Raw genomic sequence first — 25,370 nt, 5'->3', positions numbered from 1 at the left:
GAATGACTCAAACATCCAAAAACAAAGTAAAACAAAACAATCGCAATAAAGAGTGGGTCCCACACTTTATTAGAATCGCTCTGTTTTGCATATCTCAGCCATTTCAAAACCAATTTTCATCAAATAAACATTGAATTCCTTATAGAATCTACATGCTCTTTCATATTTCATGTAGAGGTTTCTCATTATTTCACCAAAAAATGTTAGAACCCTGAAATTAGGTCTCAACCAAAACTATATAAAGTTACATTTTTGAAGTTATGGTCAAAAGAAGCATTTTTTTAATTATTCTCTTTATTTTTCTTGACCTTTAATCGCAAATATCTCCACTTGGCAAATAATTTATAGGCCTACAACGCTGCAAGAACGCAAAGAATACGCATAGCGGCTTGACAAGGGATTTGAGCGTTGATAAAAGAAGTTGGGCAAGTCTTCACTCATATCTTGCAATACAGGAGAAAACAGTACAGTGTGTGGAGATTACGAATGCACAAAAAGTTGAAAGTTACAAGTAGATCAATGTTCAGGACGGGGGGGGGGGGGGGTGTTTCATAAAGCTGTTCATAAAGTTACGAACGTTCTTGTGCTGAATTATTGAAATTCTGATAAGCAGGTCCCCTATAACTATCAGGGGGTTATTTCATGAAGCATTTTGTTGGATATTTTTTTTTCTTCTGACAAACTGTTAAATCCTTGTATCTGATGGTTGAGAGCAAATTTGTCTGACAATTTGTCTGACCAAACGCTTCATGAAATGCCCTCCCCCCCGAAATAATCACCAGTCGCTCGTAAGTTGTTTTGTAACTTTAAGAACAGCTTTATGAAACACCCCCCCCCCCCCCCCCCCGGGTGCAGATGAGTGGCAATGACATCGAAGAATCAAACGGTCAAGATTCTAGTAAGAGTTGGTCATTGGGATGGGAGAGTCGAGGCCACAGATCTGTGGTCGAGGCTTTACTGTAACACGCCCTCTACTGTCCTTGCACAAGAAGCTGTACATCAAATTTTCGGGCGAAGGACCCTGGACAAGATGGCGAGCATGGGAGCTGGAATCGCCGGGGCGGCTCTCCGGAGCCTGTCTAGGCAGAGAGGGACGATCTGGGCTTCAAATTTGCGATTGAATTACGCTCCAAGATGTCAAGATAGGAGAGGGATTATTGTAACATCTCAGTGTTATGGTATGTTGCCGTATGTGCACTTCACTTACAATTCGGTGACTAGTTCTAGTGACTTGTACTTCGAGTAATTTGTACGTTGCAACATAAGTGATAATATGTGGGACTGTAGGAAGAGTGCTCTATCAAAAAGCGTTAATGCGGCTGTGTGAATATGTAGGGGCAAGCATGGTGTCACCGGACACCATGGTATTACCGGACACGCACATTTTTGCGTACTAATGACATTCTGTACGCGCGAGACTTCGTAGATTAGCCTCACAGAACTTTGTGTGGACCGAAATCGCAAAAAACGCCACATAAAAATGTAAAAACACGAAAAAATTCACATTTTGGTTTTACCTCAAATTTATAGTTGAGTGACCCGCACCTCGTTTATAGTTAATATTTATGCATGTTTGAATCACATTTCGCGACTGAAATTCTATGAAATCCCACTCACATACAGGAAAAATGCTGAAGATTCTATTAGAACCAAAAGTTCACTGATCAATATCGGAAAAATTGTAGCTATCGTCCTCAAACGCGAACGATGCGGAATAGTTGTGCGCTAAGGGGCAGGCAACTCATCACCCGCGCGTGCAGCTCCCATAGACAAAGCACGTATACTCTAACCAGTTGTCGATTTCTCACAAGGTTTTATTGCGTGAACTGTTCGAAATGGTCAAGACAGACATTTTACTGTAAAATACGAAATTAGAGCTTCATTTGCAGATTTTTTTGTGTGTCATCCGCTCGGTGAGAATGTGTACGGTGATTTATGGGATGAATTGTGATTCTGGTGCAAGAATTGGGTGCGAAAGATCTCGATTATTCGATTACGAAAATAGCGTCCGGTAATACAATGCGATTTTGCACCGCGCAAAAAACCACTATTTTTAGAGGGGTATGTTTGAAGCATATTTTCTAAAAACTGGAACGAAGAAATGACGTAAGTTGGCTGAATTCGTAATTTCCATGAGTCTGTGAATAAGTGGTGTTGTTTTTAGCCGAAATTTCATTCTATGAGTACGGAATTCAAAGCCACAAAGAAAAGCGTCCGGTAATAGGATGTTCCACCCTACTTCGCTTTTCAGCAGACTTGAATTGCTGTGTTCTATAAATTATACCTGGGCTGTGTGTAAGTGGACAGGAACCTATTTCACAATAATTCATATGACTCGCATGTATAAATGGTCTGCTTCTGTGGCATGTGGCGATCGTAATGTGACATTAATTGCCACTGTCCACATAAACATGATGCTGATTGATGGTACACAAGGGCAAAACCCGAAAGATATTACTGATAGTACTGGTCAGTGAGATTTTTGAAGTTCAATTTTCAAGGCCGTTTTTAAAAGGGCACTTTCAGCTTGGGGCAAAATGGCCTTGGGTACCTCCAAATTTCAAGGGGCATCATAAGGCCATTGAAAAGGGCATCAATGATCAAGGCCACTTTGAAAGGGCAGCTTTTTCTGGTCAAAAGGGCACCAAGGCTATTTCCCCCCCCCCCCCCTAAAATGACAAGTAGCACAATGTAAGGCACTGCACTTTGGTACTAGAATTGCAATATAGCACACACACACATGCACACACTATACACAGCCCAGTCGCTGTAATGTGCCAGGGCTGTACCAGGGTGGTGTAGAACAACAAAGTTAACATGGCGATCGCGTTGAGTTTTGATACTTGACATCATTTTTGTCACCTCAAACTCAGTAAAGACAATCTTCATTGATTAGACTTCATTTCTATGTTATCTATATTGACATACACAATTCACAACTTACTGAAAAGGAAGATTATATGCAGCGTGTGCAAATGGTACATCATCTTTTACTGACGGCCATTTTGAATAATCAGGAGTTCAGGTGATGGTCAAAGATATTTACTTTTGCAAATGTCAGATTTATGAGAGTGTACAAATGAAACTCCACTAGTCTTAGCTGATATTAAAAATATGTACAAATGGCACAAAAATATCTAAAAGCTGCTGAACGCTGATCAGGTATAAATTTTTTTCTCCCCAAAGATGATGATGATGATGAAGAAAACCAGAAAACCGCAAAGAAAATGATGAATATTTGAAGAGTTTGTTCGCAAAAACCGATAAGTCCATATTTGCCAAATGGAGATATTTGCGATTAAAGGTCAAGAAAAATAAACAGAATAATGAGAAAATTTTTGCTTCTTTTGACCATAACTTCAAAAATGTACCTTTATATGTAGTGACCAATATATCATTGAAAAGGTATTATTTTGTACTTTATGACAGAGACCGTACTTCAAAATCTTAAAAAATGGACTTATCGGTTTTTGCGAACAAACTCTTCATTTCTTGACTCTTGTTGTCTCTTTTTGCAGGTGTTGATCCAGTCAAGCTTCTGATGCCGGCTCTTTCTCCTACCATGACCGAAGGAACCATTGTCTCCTGGCTGAAAGCAGAAGGTGAAGCATAAAAATATATATCTATATCTTATCTTTGCTGTGTATGCAATATGTACATAGGTATACACATAGTTATATGTTCGTATGTGACCGTGCATCACAAAACACACAAAAAGTCGCACCCCTTGATTTTACGTGAGGACTCAAAAAGGTGAAATGGGTCAATCAAGTCATTATTGAGTTTTTCATATTTCCTGAAAGAGCTATCCTTCTTCTAAATTATTCTTTAGTTTGGGATCATAACATTGATGGGAAAGTGTGTTTCCAGCAGTTTTTCTTCAACACGTTTTAATATGGAGGAGAATAGAATGATCAGGTATGTCTTAGAGTCTCCTTTTCATTTCTTGAAATCCTTTGCACACTCTTCACTTTCAAGTCTAATAACTTTTGAAAGGATATTACCACTGCTTTAAAAGTTGGCATTAATCATGGACAGAATGTGTTGATAGAACATGCTCAATTTCAGCTTAATCCAATAATCCCTTCATTGTTGTTGCTCTGGTAGTTTACATCCTGTGTTTTGTCCCTTTCATCACACAGCTAGTGCAGCTTGGTAAAGATTAAACGCTTGAATAGTCCCTATACTTCAAAGCCTCTTTTCTCAGTTCACACTTTTCCAGACTGTGTGCTTTCTTTCAAGTATTTAGGTACACTGTAGGTTAGGGGAGTCCATTTGAATTGAGTTATACATCATTTAAAAGATTAAAGTCTGCTCTTTAAGAATCTGCCCTTAACTAAAAATCCATGTCTGGCGACTTTTTGTTGGTTTTGTGATGCAGGGTCACATATGGATTCTCGAAGACCTACCATGATATTTAACATTGCAATATTAACTGTTTGTGAAAATTTTGTCTATGCTTCAATGGTGCTGCAAAAAAAAAAAAAAGAAGCTTCAGAGGTAGAAATTATGTTCATTCAGAAATGTAAGTTTTTATGCAGCATTACTGAGCTTTCCTCCTGCTTGGAATGCAATTTTTATTCATCTTGTATATGTTCACACTGAATATTGCCCTGTCACTTCTGTTCTATTAAAAGCTCATAAACACAGCTGTACAATTAGCTGTATACTAGGGTTGAAAATGAATGTGATACACCAAAGTGTGAGAAAGTCTTGTATATGGTCAAATGAAAACTTTCATTGTTTATCTTGCTCAGTCTTAATGTATGTTATGAAAGTGCACAGGAACAACACTTCTGTAGTTTGTAGTCTGATATGAAAGCAAAATACCTACATACTCATTTCATTCTGCATATTAAAGGTAGTGAGTTATTATTATTATTATTATTTTATACAGAAACAAATTTGGAATGATTATTGTAGTAATTACTTGACCAATTAGTGTGAAGTAGAAAAATTCTATCCATTTTTAGCTCACCTGAGCCAAAGGCTCAAGTGAGCTATTGCGATCGCCCTTCGTCCGGCGTCCGTCGTGCGTCGTGCGTCGTGCGTCGTCCGTCGTCCGTCGTCCGTCGTCCGTCGTCCGTCGTCCGTCGTCCGTCGTCCGTCGTGCGTCGTGCGTAAACTTTTTACATTTTCATCTTCTTCTTGAAAACCCCAAGACCGATTTTCATCAAACTTGGCAGGTAGCATCCCTAGGGGGTTAGGAACTCAATTTGTTAAAATGGGCACCATGCCCCACCCAGGGGGCCCCCAGGGGGGCCCAAACCCCCCAAAATTAAGGAATCTGTAAAAATCTTCTTCTCTAGAACCAGAAGTGATAGAGCTAAGTTAATACTATGAGTTAGTACATTGATGACTGTAGTTTCAAGTTTGTTCATGGCAAAATTAGGGGTGCCCCCCTTGGGACCCAGGGGAGGGGGGTGGGGAGGGGTTCTAATGGGGCCTAAATTGTACATTTTCATCTTCTTCTTGAGAACCCCATTACCCATTTTCACCAAACTTGGCAGGTAGCATCCCTAGGGGGTTAGGAACTCAATTTGTTAAAATGGGCACCATGCCCCACCCAGGGGGCCCCCAGGGGGCCCAAACGCCCCAAACTTAAGGAATCTGTAAAAATCTTCTTCTCCAGAACCAGAAGTGATAGAGCTAAGTTAATACTATGAGTTTGTACATTGATAACTGTAGTTTCAAGTTTGTTCATGGCAGAATCAGGGGTGCCCCCCTTGGGACCCAGGGGAGGGGGGTGAGGAGGGGTCCTAATGGGGCCTAAATTGTACATTTTTATCTTCTTCTTGAGAACCCCATGACCCATTTTCACCAAACTTGGCAGGTAGCATCCCTAGGGAGTTAGGATTTCAATTTCTTAAAATGGGCACCATTCCCCACCCAGGGGGCCCCCAGGGGGGCCCCAAACCCCCAAAATGAAGGAATCTTTAAAAATCTTCTCTAGAATCAGAAGTTATAGAGGTAAGATAATACTATGAGTGAGTACATTAATGACTGTATTTTCAAGTTTGTTCATAGGAGATCAAGGGGTGCCCCTCTTGGGGGCAGGGGGGGGGGGGGGGGGGGGGGGGGGGTTGGTTGGGAAGGTCCAAATGGGGACCTGAATTGTACATTTTCATCTTCTTCCTGAAAACCTCATGATGTATTTTCATCAAACTTGGCAGGTAGCATCCCTAGGGGGTCAGGATCTCAATTTATAAAAATGGGCACCATGCCCCACCCAGAGGGCCCCAGGGGGCCCCAATCCCCCCCCCCCCCAAATTAAGGAATCTTAAAAAATTTGGGCCCTTATTGTACAGTTTCATCTTCTACTTGAGAATGCCTGGTCAAATTTTGGTAGAGCTGTGAATAATTTAGATTAGTGACTGCGTGAAAGGTGAACTTGCGATACTCAGGTGAGCGCTAGACCCGCGGGTCTCTTGTCTGATATGCCAGTCATAATTTTCGGGCATACACATTCTTATTTTTGTTTAATGTTGCTATGGTAACAGGCGATCCTGTGGCTGCTGGGGATGCTCTGTGTGAGATAGAGACAGACAAGGCCACCGTTACCATGGACGCAGATGATGATGGGATCATGGCCAAGATTCTGGTAAGCCTCCGTGCTGCTGGGGGGACTTTTTTCTTTACCCATTCCATACGGGAACCTGGTGGCCTGTGTACTAAGTCTATGGAGATTTCAGAATTCAGTATGGAACAGGTTAATTCAGCTTGTTTTATTATAGCCCTACTCCGCTGGCAAAACTTCAAGGAGTTTAACTTCAAAAACACTTTAAAGAGATGGTATACACTGGTATTGCTTGAGATGATGACTGGGCTTTTAACATTTTGCAAGATACCAAGAAACCACTCTTGAAATAATTGAGAGCATACCATCTTAAGAGAAATTCAAAGTTTATTGGATGAAAATCGATTTTGGAGTGGCTGAGACAAAAGCAAAGTAAAACAAAGCGATCCTAATCAAAAGTGGGTCCTACCTTGTATTAGGATTGCTCTGTTTTGGATATTTCAGCCATTTCAAAACCAATTTTCATCAAATAAATGTTAAATCCCTCTTGGAATAACATGCTCTTTCATATTACATAAGAGGTTTCTCATCATCTCACCAAAAAATGTTAGAAACATGAAGTTCGGTGTCAACCAAAACTATATGATCCCTTTATCAGCGAAGTTTGGTTGTCTGTTCGCACTGGCGGCCAAACTTCCCAAAATCTCGGGTTCTTGATAAGTTCTTGAAGTTTGTGTGCACATACACTGTATGAAGTAAGTGAGCGCTGTCTAACAGCTGAGCACTGAAAGCAGTGAGTACTCAGGCCTGGTCATGTGACAAACTTTGTAAATTTGTAGCTGGGTGCATTCATACTGCAAAAACTTTGAGACGATTTGCAGGGGCTCAGCAAATTTCCCTAGTTTAGGCCAAGTAAAAAACAGAAAGTAGTTTCTCGTCCGGGTTTTTTGAGCAAGGCGATGAGGGAGGCCCTTACTATTTGATGTCTTACTATTTTTTCGAGGATTGTCAAATCTATGTGTTTCTCGTCCGGTAATTCTGAGAAAGGTAACGAGAGAGGGCTTTACTATTTTCTAAATCCAATTTATGAAATGAAATATCACTCTGGTAGCTGTGTTATGAGAGACCAGGTCCCAAGTGTATGTCTTGCCTGCACTCTGTGCATTTTCAAACAAATAGATATAATAATTATGTACCATACTTGAAATGAAACTTCATGCATGCAGAAATACATTTGCTTTTTCTTTCCACTATGTACACTATAATACAGATGTCAAGGGAAAATGACCATCTTAATACTGGTATTTAGTGTTGTAATGGCATTTCTGATACCAGTGTACTTGCAATTCTGATGTATTATGCTATTAATTGAAACAGGTATAAAACATTCTATCAACAAATGTACGACTGAAATAAATTTCATGATATTCAAAACACTGCTTTATTTATCATTGGTGTTTGTGACTTTTTTGTGTCCACACAGATGGTATGTATCTGCATCTCTTCACAGCACAATTGTAGCACATTCAACTGGAAACTGGCTGGTATACAATTGCAGATGGATGTCAAAATGATACTGATATGGCATTATAGCATTAAACATTTAAAGATGTTTCTTCATGTTCTAAAAAGACATTTGATAATCACTCATCATTTGGATGATGAATGATTGTATCACACTTCAGGTGATACGACTCACGGCCGTGTCCGTGAATTTACATCGTAAAGAAAAGTATCCCGCAGAAATACGAGACAAACCAGAGTCCGTGGAAAAGTTATTTATTTTGTAGATACACCTATTTAATAATTCTACATTTGCTCGAAAAGCGCATTCATTTTCTCTTCAAAATAGAACAATACATCGCCGTCAGATGCAACGTTACAGAGCAGAGTGTTTGGGCCTCTACACATTCGAATGTGTTCATGCGTGCGTGCAGACAGCTGATAGACCAGGGGGATGGGGACCCTGACAGCTACAGACACGCATACGTATATACAGTCTGTACGCGGCCGGCACGGCCACTGCACTGGCACCGTACCTTCCGACACTGCACACACATGCACATAGTCACAATGACATGAAAATGTATACATACAAACTCCATACAATCCTCACAAGCATTTGTACAGTACAATTCATCCGCTTAAAATATGAGAAACGGGGAAAAATACGAGCAATGCGCGAAATATGCGTGGAATACCAGCGATTGTTCACAAAAAATGTTGCCGCTATCGCGTTCACGACGATACCGAGTTCGCTGTACATCACAGCCCAGGCCCGCGCGCCCATCCAACTACAGTTCGACTGCTTTGTGGGTCATTCCTTCTTGCCGAGCTCGCAGTGTGAAATGCGTGCGTTATTACATACGCACTACAGAAGCTACAGCTGTACTCCAGCTAAGCAGAGGACGCAAGGTGTAATTAGATAAATTAATGAGACATCACGATTGGTAGGTGAATTGTCGATTTTTTTTTTTTTTTCGGCGGCCGAAAAAATAGTAAATATCAAAAAAGTCGATGCGGCAACTGAAAATCGATGAGGGCGGGGAGCGGGCTGGGACGAGAATTATGAATTTCTTGGTATTTTCGGCGCCATTTTGAAAATAGTAAATAGTAAAAAGATTGATGCGGCGGCCAAAATCGATGCGCGCGAGGACGAGAAACTGGTTTCTTTTTTTACTTGGCCTTATCAGTTTTTATTTTAATATGTTTCTACTTTTCTAGCATGATGAAGGAGCACCTGAATCACCTCTTTCAGAAAGCGGGGGAATTTTTCCCCTTAACATGATAATATTAGAAACAAGTCTAGGTAATGGGTACTTTTCATATTGAAAAAGAAAAATAAAGTTTTATGGAATTATCATTACACTTTCTTCATATCCTTGTAATTACATAATGTTACGAACTGTAGAAGTCTTCTCATCTAGCAATGGCTGCACAGAAACTGTAAAAATTCATATCTTTTCAATGATTTGTCTGATTTTCCTCAAACTTTCACCGATGTGTTCTACTAATATTGCTGCATTCACTTAATCCACATTACTGTGTATATGAGTGTCATTCTTCTTCGTTTGCACAGGATCATCAAACTTCTTCTAACAAATTTTTCTTGCAAAAAACGAAACAAAAAAACTAACAGCAGTTGACTTCCTTTGTAGGATTTGATGTCTTCTTATGAATGGAGTAAACTTGACACTTTGTGATACATTTTCTAGTATCTATCAAAACTTTATCAGGGCTTTTATACATCATAGCAATTTCTTTCTCCATGCAACCAATCTGCAGGTACCTGAAGGGACAAAAAACGTCCCCATCACCGCCCTCATTGGTCTCATGGTGTTAGAAGGTGAGGATTACAAGGATGTGGACATACCCACTGAGACCACACCCTCACAAGCCCCGCCCACTGGGTCAGGGGAAGCCCCTAAGGAGGACCAGGGCGTGTCCCAAACAGAGCAGTTTGCCAGCATGAGGCACACCATCACAAAGTCTGGGTGAGAGACTAGTCTGCAAAAAGCTATACTGTACACTGTATATGCCAAATATTTCGCAAGGTTTTTATTTTCACAAATTTCGCGAGTCGGGTGCTATTCGCGAAATTAAAGACACGCGAAAATATTGACTCTGATCCCGATGTGAATGTGACGTACGCGTGTACACTTCTCCGTCCAGTTGCAGGACTCCATAATTGCGAATTTAAACACTCACAAAAGTGTTGGGAATTCCCAATTCGTGAAAATTTAGACTCGCGAAATATATGGGGTATGCAGTACTTCAATGATAGCATACCACATTGTGATGTTGCAGCCATTCATCGCCATGGATAGTGGTTCTAAACATGCTCATGAAACCTGAATATCTGTGATTACAACAGTTGCTAACCATGCTCGTACCCAGTTGCCCTAAGCCTTGTGCAAAGGTATTTTGTGTGGAACTAACATTAAAGGCATAATTTACCATTTGCAGATGAAACAAGAATGCAGCATTAGTGCTTTAAAATAGTTCCAAAATGTGAGTTTGGGATAGAAACAACCACTGTAAAAATTTGAATCAGTATAATCAATGTTAAGTATGGTTATATAGACAAAATGTGAACAATAGTTATAATTAAAATTTTGCCAGACTAAACTGTCTACAGTTATGGTTTAATGAGAAAAATACTGATATCTCCCTATATTTTAGGCTTTATTGCAAAAATTTTATATGGTAGGATGTTTTGTGATACAACAGACCTACACATATATGCATCAAATGTGATACAATGTATCTTGAACATTTTTATATCACTGTTCCTAAAGGTAAACAGGACCTTTTGAGCTGTAACAAAAGACTGTGACATCATCACTTTGGAACTCTATTCACTGCATTGTCTGTAAAGGTCTTTGCACTTTTAAGTTGAATGTTACTGAGACCCAGACATTTTAACACTAATTGGATTTTGTAGAGCCATGTTGTGTTTGAGGTGAATGTATGAAAGTATACTCTGCTTGGTCTGATAGTACGTACATCCTTAAAAATTTGGCTTATTTTCACTTAAAATGTCACATTTTTGTAAAAGGAATTTTTACAAAGAATGCAAAGAATTTCAGTTGCCAGTAATCTGACCCTCTTGATGGCTGTCCATATTACACTGATGTTTTTCAAGAGCAGGTAGTTCCTTGTTGCATTATTTGCCATTGGTATAAACATTCTTGTGGTATTCCCTGTTTGTGGCTGTTGTATTGGCATTCCTCTCAACCAATGAGCTCAAATGTGTGTAAAACACAGCAGATAATACCTTGATAACACTGTCATATGAAAATTACATCTAGTTTGTGCTTTGTTCACTGATTGGCATATAACCTGCCGTGCATAATTTTTTTCAGATTGGCACAGATATCTGGAAACTGATTGTCAATGAATAGAGGTCACTTATAATCCCCTTAAAGGTCCTGTTTACCTTTGGGAACCTTGATTAAAAATTGTTTCAAGATGTGACATTTAATGTATATGTGTAGGTCTGTTGTACCACAAAACATCCTATCATAAAGATTTTTCGCGATAAAGCCTAGAAGGAGATATCTGTATTTTTCTCAACAAACCGTAACTGTAGACGGTTTAGTCTGGAAACATTTTTATTATAACTATTGAATACATTTTGTATATTCAACAATACTTAGCACCGATTTTACCTATTAAAATTCTTTACAGTGGTTGTTTCTATTCCTAACTCACATTTTAGAACTATTTTAAAGTACTAATGCTGGGTTTTTGTTTCATCTGCAAATGGTAAATTATGCCTTTAATACCTACTGTGTCACCCTGGCCTTCATGTTGGGCTGAGGCACATTACTCCACCCGAGTAGGCTGGCTATCTTTACAACTACATGTACATGTATCTGGCTATCTTTACAGCTGAGACAAAATTGAATGGTTTACTGAGTGCTGATGAAAAAACTTGGCAAGTTCTACTGCTGTATACGCCAAATATTTCACAAGGTTTTTATTTTCACAAATTTAAAAACAGGCAAAAATATCAACTCTAATCCCGCCATGAACGTGACATGCACACATGCATTTCTCCGTTAGTGTTGTGCTCCATAATCGCAAATTTAACCACTCGCGAAATTGTCAGGAAGTCCCCAATTCACAAAAAATTTGACTCGCTATAATATATGGCATATACAGTAAGTGCCTCGGTACATGAAAGGTTAATCATTTGCAAGTAATCATAGTAGTTTATACAATCATGTGCTTTCAAGACAGAATTTTTCTCAGAGTTCCGTTGTTCTACAGTGTCATGTGTATTTTGAAGAAAGATTCTGAAGTTGGTGCATTCTTGATTCTCTTGATACCAGGGAGGGTCTATCACCTGCTGTCAGGGCGTTGGTTGATCATCACAACATTGACCCGACCCTGGTGACCCCCACTGGACCCCACGGCAGACTCCTCAAAGGGTGAGTGAGTCTCATCCTGTATTAACCCCTTGTGTGTTCTGTGCGCCAATTAGCGCAGAAAATCCAACAGCACTGTACACACTGTCCAAAGAAAGTGTTAAAGGTGTAGTTTTAGTTGAGACAGGGCTACTGGTTGCCAACTTTATTTCTGAGGTAATGACAAACCTTTTTTTAAGAAATATGAAAGAGCATGTAATTCTAAGAGGAATTCAAAGATTATTTTATGAAAATTGGTTTTGAAATGGCACAGATACCCAAAACAAAGCGATCTTAGTAAAGGGTGGAGCCCACCTTTTATTGGGATTGCTTTGTTTTACCTTGTTTTTTTGATATCTCAGTCATTTCAAAACCCGTTTTCATCAAATAAACTTTGAATTCCTCATAGAATTGTATGTTCTTTAATATTTCATAAGTGGTTTCCAAGTATCTCGCAAAAAGTTAAAATTGAATCCTCACCTCAACCAATACTACATGTATACCATCCCTTAAAGTCTCCTGGATGTTCTTTTGTCTTGGTCTGTATTATATCTTCTTCTTTCTCATACAAGTCTGTGTCTCTTTCTCTGTCTTTGTCCCTAATTTTTGTCTCTGCACTTCATAAATTTCAGATTTTTTGTTTGTTTCTTTAAAGGGGCTGTACAGTACTGGTTGAGGTGGGGATTCATGTTTTTTACATTCTTAAGCGAGATAATGAGAAACCTCTTTGGAAATATGAAAGAGCATGTAATTTTAAGAAGAATTCAATGTTTATTTGATGAAAATTGGCTTTCAAATGGCTGAGATATCCAAAGAGGTGATAATAATATAAGACTACAGGCCACCCCCTTTATTAGGATCTCTTTGTTTTACCTTATTTTTGGGTATCTCAGCCATTTTAAAACCGATTTTCATCAAATAAACTTTGATTCCCCTTAGAATTGCATGCTCTTTGACATCTCATAGAGTGGTTTCTGAATATCTCGCAAAACATTAAAAGCTAAATCCTCACCTCGACTAGAACTGTATACACCCTTTAAAGTGTCCATCATTTTGAATTGTGTGTCTGTCAATTGCTTTGTAATTTACAGCTTAGTTTTCTCTCCTCCTCTGCTCTCATTTGTCCTTGCTCCACCTGAATTTCTCCTTGTTAGTTTTTATACTTTTTGTGTTTATTTTACTTTTAATTTCCTGTTAATTGCAATATTTTGAATTAGCTCCACTTTTTCCTTTCACTCTTCAGATGAGAAAGACGACGATAAGTAAAAATATTCATCAGATACAGATTATGTAAAAGGTACAACAAATTAATTTCTTTATTGCTTCCAGGTATATCTGTACACACTCTTTTTGTTGTCTTATGTAAGTATTATTGTCAGATATTAAGAAGAACATTGATTTCTGCAATAGCTGTGTTTGTGCAAAATAAACATTGAAATGATTCTTGTCAAATTCCAATGTAATTTGAAGAGTGACGTTATGTCCAGTTATATTTTGACATCTATCTCTCTCTTCTCTGTCAGAGATGTCCTCAAGTTCATTGAGTCTGGTGGTGCAGCTGCAGCAGCCCAGCCAGCCGTGGTTCCGCCCCCACTAGAGGCAGCTCCGCCCCCTGCCCCACCTCCTCCACCCCCTGCTGTTGAGAGGGCCCCGCCCCCATCATTCAGACAAACTGAGGTATATAGATATGAAATCACTGCTCCACCAATGAAAGAGCAGAATATTGTACAAATAATTCGTATCAATTAGGGCATTAGTTCGAATTACCCACACAAGGTACCTTTGGAACAATCTACCATGTTAAAGGTGATAGCGGAGGGTGTTAGTTCTGTTTTGAAGTTACTGAGTGTGTGTAATTATACTAATGCCTGAACAAAATTATGTTTAATATTATGAAATGATGAAATAGATCCTTGTTGTTTGATAAATCACTCTCATCACAAGTAAATAAAACAATAAAATCTTGCCCTGTCCCCATGAAGTGAAAGTGTTGATGACTGGTCATTACACTGTATTATACACCTCATATCACTCCTCTCATCTGATTGGTTAAAACTGGAGACATGAAAATAGCTGTGCCCCATTTTTGATCAAAATGACATCATGATTTACTGTGCCCGGGGCATAGAATCAACTGTGCTCTGTAAATAGGTTTGGAGACAGTCGCAACCCCATACACATAGATCGCTCATATGTATGCACCAATGATACGACCGCCGCGCTGTCGATCAGCGTTGATTACGAGTACTGGAAAAAAGCTTTTAGTCCTTGTTTAATTCAGGTAACCTTTTAACCAATCAGATACGAAGAATCTATATTTTCGGTATATGAAACAAATAATGACAGCTTGATATTTGGGGCACAGTTAAAGTTATGTAGGCCCTCGGTGGTGTGAAAACCATAAGTATGCCCTCAGCTTCGCTTCGGGCATACATATATGGTTATGACATCACCTTAGGCCCATAATTTTAACTGTGCCCCTCATAGCAGTCATTATTTGTGTGCTAATGACCTGTCATAAGCAGAGTTATGTGTTAGACAAAATAAATGTGTGGTCATGTGTATGCCCTCAATCATTTGATTAGGACCTGGTACATGCTATTATAACAGTGTATAGGAACTGTCGAGCGATGCATATCTTAACATTGCAGAAGTCAAAGTAAACAACAACAACAACAAAATCTTCTTTCACATGTAAGATGTCTATCAACCCGAGAGCATGTTTTTTTAATGAAAAATTTTACTTTTTGATTTTATTCTAGATGTTGCGTAGACCTCCATTGTACAAATAAAACTTGATCACATCTAAGAGAAAAGACGCATACTTTTTTTTTTTAAGTTCTGCATTGTGACAACGCTAAGGCATGATTAACTTGTCCATGTACACTTTGATTCCCATACAGATAATACCCTGTGCTACTTTCATTTTATAAATGGATTGAGAAACTTTAAGAATTACATGAAATTTGGAAATTTGCCATAAATACGACAAATATGTACTATTCAATATGTTAGAAGCTTCTGCACAAGAAACCATGCATTATGCTTATAACTCTTGGTCGTCTATTGCTTATCGTCATTTATTTTAGACGGTTATGTTTATCTAAATGAGTAGAGTAAGGCACACTATCAAAGTTGTCCATCCCTTCAGGTCTGTATAAAGGGGATTCTGTGTGACTTTACATAGAAATATTTCAATAGAGATTTTATTTCTTTTTAGTAGAATAGAAAGTCAGATTAAAAGAAATTTCCTACCATCTTCAGGGTAATTGAAAGGAATAAAAAGAGGGGTTGACAAATATGTAAGCAATACATTGTAAGTGGACATATTAAAGAAATGCTGGTAGAATAATGGCAGTTATGCTGGTGGTCTGAGGAAACAATGTATACGCAGATCAATACGTTGATGGGCTGCACACACTTGTAATCTCATATTGGTCTATGGGTACCTATTTACTGTTTAGATGACCCTTTATTTTTGGCTTTGTTTGTCTGTGAAAACTTTAGAAATAAAGGATGACTTCAGGACAACTTGAATAGTATATCGTCATTGTGATGACAAGACCCTGTCTCTCAGATTTTGGTGAAAATTCCTTTTTTTGATTAATGGTCAGATAATAAGTTATTAGTGATGTCCTGTCCATATCCTAGCTGTCTTACACCAAAAGTGACACCGACACAGCATGTCAAAGGAAAGGGAATCCCATTTGTTAAAGTGCTTTGGCTGCTAAGTTTTTTTTTCTCTCCTGAACATTTGAAATTTTGTAAATACAAGGTCTTTTCCCCCTAGCAACAATACCCAATATTTGATAGATATTTCAGGGAAATCTGACAAGTGGAAACATTCATTCAAATTCATGAAATTCTTTCGTCAAGATGTTTTCACTGCAACTGATTGACAAATTGCCCTGCATTGACGTATATAAGTACTGAATTGATCAGTGTTTGGTAGTAGCCATGATAAAAAAATCATGGGCGTACATACTCGAGCACGATTCGAACTTATGACCTCCTGATCACCGGACAGGCGTCATCTCCACTAGACCACCGTCCGCGAGCTTTCGCCCGACAGCAAGTGTTGGTTCTAACTTCTAATCCTTATAGCATGCAGCGGGTACTGCTTTGTTATTCAAATTCATGAAATTCTTCCGTTGAGATGTTTTCATTGCAACTGATTGACAAAGTGCCCTACATCGACGTAGGGCAATTTGTCAATCAGTTGCAATGGAAACATTCATGTTCTCAAACATTTTCAAGGAAAAAAAACACACAATGAAAGTATAAATGCATTTTCTGTTCTTTCTGCTCTTAGTAAGCTTTTTGTTTTGTTCTATTTCTTCCTTGTGTCTTGTTTCAGGGGATCTTCTCAGAAGTTGAGCTGAGTAACATGAGGAAAGTTATAGCCAAGAGGCTTACAGAGTCTAAGGTGAGCATATATCTCAACCATAGTTTATCAATAACCTGTTAAATTCTTGCCAACAAACAAGTAGAAAAGTAAATAGTACATCTTTTGAGTGCATTTTGATTTTGCGAGAGCCAAGATACGTGAAATTACATGCCGTGAAGAGAGGATGTCAGCTCCAGTTCATGAAAATTTCATAACACGAACATTTATTGCTTTTCAGTAGTTTATGTAATGTGAAGCATTGACTTTCAGTTGTATGAAGTGACACCAGTGGGATATACGATCAGTCACTGGTAAGAATAATATTTCTGTCTGTCACACAGTGGTGTAATCTCCCTATTAGCAAACAATCTATCATCTCTTGCTAATACAGTGTTGTAAGATTTTATGATTATGTTTATTAAAGTGCTGCATTGATATGTAAGGGTTAACCCTAACTAGGCCGGGGGGGCCTCTGAGGCCCCCCCCCTCGACGTTCCGCGCGATGTATCGCAATCGCAAAAAGCTATCGCCGCAACGTTTCATGACTTTTTTCTTTCGAGTCTCCCGCATCTTTTGACACCAAATTTGCGACGCCCGGGCTCGCGGTTCCGAAGTTACGCATAAATATGTACATGCATGTCAGACCAAAAATTGCTCAAAAACGTTAATTCGTGTACAATTTCAATGCAAACTGTGCTTACTGGCAAATTTCATAAAAGCATGATTATTTGGGTGTTTTATTGATTAAAATCAATGAATAACATATTTTCTTGTTCGGAGCGATGTCACGGACAAATTTCATCGAAAAAACAATGAAAAACATAAAGTCGAAAAAAACAAAGAAATACATAAGAAATTCAAAAAAACAATAAAATACTTAAGATTTTTTTCTGATATCACAATTTTTTTTATTACATCTGCTAAGGACACTAAAAAGAATATTAATACAAAAAATTTGCCTGTTTTGAGCTTGTTTTTGTGATTTCTACCAAATAGTCTGATTTTATGCATCATCATGCATAAATTAGCATAATTTAGCATAAATGATGATTTTTTGAAAAATTAACTTCATGGTATTTTAGATTACATCATAGGCAATGTGTGTGCCAATTTTCGTCGCGATCGCGCGGTCAACGGCCGAGATCTGGAGGGGGGGGGGGGGGGACCTGGGAGGCCCCCCCCCCGGCTCTATCAACTACCTATCATAGCCCGGCCTAGTTAGGGTTAAAGATTGATTTTTGAAAGGTGGTACCAAAGGGGCACAAGATATATTAAGTAGAGGCAGTGATTAGTGCTTGTCCTTGACACAACATGATTTGACACTTCCAAGACACAGTCTCCTTATCATTAAACATTTACTTTTAGAAGTGAAAGAGTATCTCTTTTGGCAGGTGGAATTCATTGATATTCGATACTTCATAACTTTTGAAGGATTGTCTTATTTTTTGCAAGCTTTCACAGAATGTTTCACTTATCTTCCTGTATTTGCTAAATCCACATAATATGTGAGGAAATCTTTCTCTGTGATCATATTTCACTATTAACAGACAAGACATTCTTGCAAGTTACTCTGACATCAGCCATTTGATCACATATGCTTTGAGAATTGCCATGTAAAAAAATTCTTCTGATTCTACACTATGAGTAGCTTTTGCAAAGTGCAATTATTGCAAATGTGTAGATTTTTGCAGAGCTGGTTGTGAACCTCATCCTTTCTATGTTATCTTCCTTCATTGTTAGTGACACCTGCATCCCTTGTAATACCTTCATTCATTTTATTTAATACTGATTTTTGTTTTCTACTTGAGACCACCGTACCACACTCCTACTCCATGGCAGACTGTGAGCTGACAGAGATTGTGAGACTGAGGAATCAGCTGAAGAAAGACAACATTAAAGTATCTGTCAATGACTTCATCATCAAGGCAGCTGCTATGGCCCTCAAGGTATGCTTTCATCTTTTCTCTATTCCGTGAAAGGAAAATGAAGCCCAGTTGATGTGGACTGAGTATTCAAATTCAGCAGAATTAGTAGAACCATACATATCAGTGAAGTTTAAGGAAAATCAGACAGTCCGTTCAAAAGTTATGAATTGCTAAAGTTTTGGTACAGTCATCACTGGATGAGAAGACTACAACATTTCATTAAGTCACTACAGGACAACAATATAAAGACAGTATAGAAGAGAATACAGCACGTTTTTATTCCTCTAGCATCATGAAAAAAACACTTGGCTTACCTCTATCAGAAGGCAGGGGGAATAATATGTGACCGTGCATCACAAAACGAACAAAAAGTTGCACACACTGATTTTGTCTGAGGACTGAAAATAGGGGGAATGGGTCAACCTAGCCGATCTTGACTTTTTCATATTTTCTGAAAGAGCAAGTCTTCTTCTACATTATGCATAAATTTGGGATCACAAAACGGGCAGGAAAGTGTGTTTTTAGCTGTTTATCTCAAACATGTTTTGGTAGAATAGTGTGATTAGGTGTGTCTTTAGAGTCCCCTTTTCATTTCTTAAAAACCTTGTACACACTCCTCACTTTTAACTCTAATAACTTTTGAAAGAATGATGCTACTGCTTGAAAGTTGGCATTAATTATGAACAGAATGTGTTAATGAGGCATGCTTAATTTCAGTTTAATTTGATAATCCCTTCATTGTTGTCACTCTGGTGGTTTACATCCTGTTTTTTGTCCCATTCACCGCACAGCCAGCACGGCTTGGTAAAGATTTAGCGCTTGAGTAGACACTGTACTTCAGAGCCTCTTTTCTCAGTTCACTCTTTTCCTGAGTGTGTGCTTTCTTTCCAATATTTAGATAGGTTAGGAGAGTCCATTTGATTTGAGTTATACATCATTTTGAAGCTTAAAGTCTGCTCTTTCAGAATGTGGTCTTAAAGGACAAGTTCACCTTCATAAACATATGGATTGAGAAAATGCAACAATATTAGTAGAACACATCAGTGAAAGTTTGAGAAAAATTGGACAATCGATGCAAAAGTTATGAATTTTTTAAATTTTTGTGTTGGAACCGCTGGATGAGGAGACTACTACAGCTTGTGAGTCATATGCGTACAACAGTATAAAGAAAATGTAAAAGAAAATTCAACATATTTTCACTTTTTTCGCATAACAAAAGAGCACTTGACTTGCCTCTTTCTAAAGGCAAGGGGAATAATATTACCCATAACATTTGTCGGTAACGAGTCAGGGGAATGTGTACTTTTTTCAAAAGATGGAATTTTGTGAAATTCTCTTTATATTTTCCTTATATTGTTGTACGCATGTGACATCTAAGTTATTCATACACTGCAGTAGTCTTCTCATCCAGTGGGTACTGTACAAAAACTTCAAAAATTCATAACTTTTGAACGGATTGGCTGATTTTCCTCAAACTTTCAATGATGTGTTCTACTAATATTGCTACATTCTCTCAATCCTTATGTTTATGAAGGTGAACTTGTCCTTTAACTAAAATGTCATGTTTCATGTCTGGCGACTTTCTGTTCGTTTTGTGATGCAGGGTCACATATTACCCGTAACATACATTAGTAGCAAGTGGAGGGAATGTCTCCTTTTCATTAGATATGAAATTGGATCGAATTTTCCTTATGTTTTCTTTACATACTGTCCATGTGTGACATCACAAAGTGTTGTAGTCTACTCATCCTGCAGTGACTATAGCAAAACTTCGAAACTTCATGACTTTTGAATGGATTGTCCAATTTCCCTCAAACTTCAGTGATGTGTTCTGCTAGTATTACTGCATTCACTCAGTCCACAAATTCCACCTTGCCAAAAGTAGATAACTAGTCAATTTTGATGTGCCATTTCCTGCTGGCTTACATCTTGCAATATGTGAAACATTAATTTAGATTTAGAGATAAAAGCAGAAACAAACCCTAAAATGAAAAGAAAACTCACAAGAATAGTAATGATCTGCAACTGTATCAAGGCAACTACCCCCAGCTAAATACCGGTTAGTGGTAAGGTTAGAGTAAAGATTAGGGTTAGGGTTAGGTTAAGGATTAGAGTTTGGGTTAGGGTTAGGGTTAGGGTTAGGGTTAGGATTAGGTTCAGGATTAGGATGAGGATTAGGGTTGGGGTCATGGGAAGGGTCCGGGGTAATTGCCCAGGGGGTAATTGCCCTAGACCCTCGGCAGCTTGTGTGCAGTGTATTCTTCACTGTCTTTTTCTTGTTTTCAAATGTAGGTTGCAAAATGATTAAACTCGCCAAATTTTCAGATTTTAGTTTATCATTTTGTGCAGCAGCTGGGGTTGACGCCACATGCTATTATTACATTGTAGATTACAAATTTTCTCTCAGTTGATCATGAAAAATACTGCACAAGGCCATGCCTCATACAATCTTTCTGCAACAAAGCATCTTCTTTGGTTATTATTTCATAAAGCTTCTTTTCTGTCTTTTTTTTCTTGTTTTTCACCTCGTGTATTGGATGATGTTTTCGTCATTATTTTGTGACGAATGGTTACTTCGTGATATTCCATCTAGTGATCCTTTCTGAGAAACCTCACTTGAACATGTAAATCATGTGTATCTATGTATGTGTTTGTAAGTGCAGCTGTACAATGTTCTATGCTTAAGTAATATTATTGTTTGCATTTATGTCAGTGCTTTGTGACAATTCCCCTTCTTGCACAAATTGTTCATGCTACTTTGCAATTATTTTGTATTATTTGGATGGAAACAAATAAATGAAATGAAGAATGAAATTTTCTTGTGAAATAACACACAGCATGTCCCTGAGGTCAATGCCTCGTGGAATGGTCAACAGGCCACGCCCCTCTCGGCCATCGACATCTCTGTCGCTGTAGCAACAGATGGTGGTCTCATCACGCCCATCGTGAAGAACGCTGATACCAAAGGCCTGGTGGAAATCTCGGCTACTGTCAAGGTGAGAGAAATTCTTCTTCAAGGGACAAGTTCATCTTAACCCGTTGAGGACGAGTCCTGAGTATACTCGGGCAGGAGTCTATGGGGAATGCATGTTGTAGCAAAATCAAACCGTCCTCAGTGGGTTAATGGGTTAAAGGGATGGTATAGTTTTGGTTGAGATGGGGATGCAGGTTTCCAACTTTTATTGCAAAATAATTAGAAACCACTTTTTTCTCAAACTCACAACCACACACAAATTCATTGCAATATTCCACAGTGCATTGAAGGCATCTTAGCCACAGCTTTGTTATGAACTTTACATCAGAGCAAAGCATGCAATTTTCTCTTCTACTTTTCTGTACTGCATTTCCAGCATGAATGCTTCGGTAAGAAGTTACATGGCTTTAAAAGTCAGAATGTTTTTCAAAAGCGCTCATGCGTTGTGGTCTCAGAATAACGTGGCACACAAAAAAACATAATTGACTGATCTTCACTTTGGAAATGAATTTATCATGAAATGTACTCTTTCGGTCATTCTTTTCTGCAGCAATCCATTTTCAAAAGTTTGTTCCAGATTTCTCGAAAATTCTATTTTTGTTTTCATGTCGTGGTAAAATTTTTTGAATGATTCTCTCTTCTGTTGCGTCATGTCTGGTACCAGGATCTAGCAACGAGAGCCAGGCAAACAAACTCAAGTTGGATGAGTTCCAGGGCGGATCATTTAGGTGAGGAGAGGCTGTTTTCATCTTTACTAGAGCAGCTGATACTTTTCAATACGTTTGAATGTTTCTCCAGTATTATTAATTCCTCACATGATAAGGTTGACTCCATTTGATCTTGAATAAGAAAACTCTCCATTCACAGGTTGCTAAGCCCCTCCCTCAAGTTGTACCATGGTCAAAAAAAAAAAAAAAAATTACAAGGGGACCCTCCGCAACGATAACTTTACAAATAGTGAATCAGTCCAAATACAATTTCAGAGTACGAAACTATAATTCATTGCCCACATCTTACAAAAAAAAACCCATTCAATTTGCTTCAGTGGTCAATGAGAAATGAGGAATTTTGTAGAGCATGTTAGGAATCTCTTCCCTCCAAGTTCTGTCTATTGTATTCACACACAAGAGCATTCAAGTGCTAAATTTGGAAGAATTAGACTCATGACATGCTTTACAACAATCCACATTTCTCTGTGACCGCTTAACCAAATTGATGGGGTTTTCTGCAAAATAGAGCTAAGATGTAATATTTTAAGACCCTGAAGTGGCATTTAGACAGTTTAATCATATTGGGTGTTATCAATGCAAAAATCTGATTGTACTTTTTTGGGGGAACATACTGTGTAAGTCCACTCTTGTTGGACGGATGCAGGCTATCTGGCCTGTATGAGTTTGTTTTCCTCCTCATGATGTTTGGGTGGCTGATTGCCTTGCTACCCTGACCATCATGAATATTTACTTATTCTCATTCATTTACACATTTTCCTCTGATCGTGTCTCCGGCGGTATTTCAAATGTGGGGATGTTTGGGATGTCTTAGTATTCATTATTGACACATTTTCCTCTGCACATTTTTCACAGTATATCAAATCTGTGTATGTTTAAGATGTCATGAATATTTATATATATATTTTTCTGGGAATGTTTGGGATGTTAATAAATATTTATAGACATGTTTTTCTCTGTGTATTTTCCCTGGCAGTATTTCAAATCTGGGGATGTTTGGGATATCAGAATTCAGTGCTGTCATCAACCCACCCCAAGCCTGCATCATGGCCATCGGTACGTCCAAGCTCGCCGTCGGAAAAGACCGCAAGCCCTTCACTTACATGACGGTCACCATGTCCAGTGATGCCAGGGTTGTGGACGGCGCCCTCGCAGCCAGATTTCTGAAAGTCTTCAAGCAGAACATAGAGAGTCCAATAAGATTAGGCCTGCTTTGATACAGGTCTCCTGTAATAAAGTAAATAATATCATGATTGTAGGATGTATTCATGATGATAGTTACTTTGCTCCAAAGGGTGCGGAAAGAGAGAGAGAGAGTATCGGTAGAGTATGATATTCAGCTGTGCTACACAGGGTACTGTCATCGTTTCTGTACTCACTCGACAAATTGGGATGAGATTTCCTTCAGCAAATATTCGTCTATCAGATAGGATATTTATCTTGTGTGCTTAAAATCAAATCGAGGAGCGCCCAGGGGGTGTTAACACAGATACATTGAATACTGCATATACTTAGTGAGTCTAATTTACAGGGACTTCCTGGCAGTTTCATGAGTGGCAAAGTTTGCGATCATGGGGTGCAACAATGAACAGTGTAATGTGTATGTGTGCATGTTGCAACCAAGGTGGGATCAGAGTCAATATTTTTTTGTGTTGTTAACTAAATGTATGTGACTTGCTCCTGACTCACGAAATTCAGGAAAATAAAAACCCTGTGAAATATATGCCATGCAGAGCTGCCGAGTCTCCCTGATTCTGCAGGAGTCTCCCTGAAAATGTCAAAAATCTGTTCATGTCTGAATAAGAGAATATTAAAGGACAAGTTCACCTTCATAGACATATGGGTTGAGTGAATGCAGCAATATTAGTAGAGCACATCATTGAGAGTTTGAGGAAAATCGGACAATCCGTTCAAAAGTTATGAATTTTTAAAGTTTCTGCTCACTCAAGGCTGGATGAGAAGACTACTATAGCTTGTGATGTCACATGAGTACAACGGTATAAAGAAAGAATAAAGAAAATTCAACATATTCTCACTTTTCTCGCATAACAAAAGAACACTTGACTTCTCTCTTTCAGAAGGCAGGGGGAATAATATTACCCTTAACATATGTTAGTAACAAGTCGAAGAAATGTGCACTTAATTCAAAAAGTAAAGTTTTGTGAAATTCTCTTTTTATTTTCTTTATATGGTTGTACGCATATGACATCATACACTATGTTAGTCTTCTCATCCAGCAGTGACTACGCAGATACTTTAAAAATTCATAACTTGTGAACGGATCGTCCGATTTTCCCCAAACTTTCACTGATGTGTTCTACTAATATTGCTGCATTCACTCAATCCACATGTAAATGAAGGTGGACTTGTCCTTTAAGATCTCCCTGATTGGGGAATTATTTTTGCCCATTGAAATGCACATGACACACAGATATCTCCCTGACTGCTGTGTAGAATCTCCCTGATTTGGATGTGGGAATGTTGGCAGACCTGGGCATGTACAGGATTAGTCATGTGATGGTAGTTGCATTCTTTCAGTCCCGAGGAACCTCAATATACAACGTGTAATGAGGCCCTAAAAACTGTGACAATTACTGTATTCGCCATATATTTAGCAAGTCTAAATTTTCATTAATCGGGACTTCCTGACGATATCGCGAGTGCTCAAATTCGCGATAGTGGAGTACTTTACTGAACGAAGAAATGTATATACGTGTGCGTCTCATTCATGTCGGGATCAGAGTCATTATTTTTTGCATGTCTTTAATTTTGAGAATACCACCTGACTGGCCAAATTTGCTAAAATTAAAACCTCGCAAAATATGTAGCGTATACTGTACCTTCGTACATCAGGTTTCTCATGATATCAGGGTTCAAAACTGAAGAAGTCTAAAGGCTCAGAACCCACAAATTCAGTTTGTTATGAA

The 25,370-nt window shown here is 38.5% G+C and overlaps 1 protein-coding gene across 1 annotated transcript; it reads left to right on the top strand.

The window, feature by feature from the left end:
• Positions 1-1,025: 1,025 nt before the first annotated feature.
• LOC139720152 (pyruvate dehydrogenase protein X component-like) lies at positions 1,026-23,751 on the top strand. Its single transcript, XM_071631520.1, is given in 12 exon segments — positions 1,026-1,178; positions 3,519-3,602; positions 6,501-6,601; positions 9,803-10,011; positions 12,355-12,453; positions 13,953-14,106; positions 16,787-16,855; positions 18,625-18,762; positions 21,579-21,737; positions 22,380-22,401; positions 22,404-22,443; positions 23,420-23,751. Coding segments are annotated over 12 exon segments (1,464 nt in total). The 5' UTR covers positions 1,026-1,030; the 3' UTR covers positions 23,661-23,751.
• Positions 23,752-25,370: the final 1,619 nt, after the last annotated feature.

Source organism: Diadema antillarum, unplaced genomic scaffold (assembly GCF_040938485.1).
Source record: "Diadema antillarum isolate AM-2024a unplaced genomic scaffold, OU_Dant_1.0 scf00000122, whole genome shotgun sequence".
Lineage (NCBI taxonomy): Eukaryota > Metazoa > Echinodermata > Echinoidea > Diadematoida > Diadematidae > Diadema > Diadema antillarum.
Note: the sequence above shows the minus strand (reverse complement) of the source record. Positions and strands in the feature narration are given on the sequence as shown.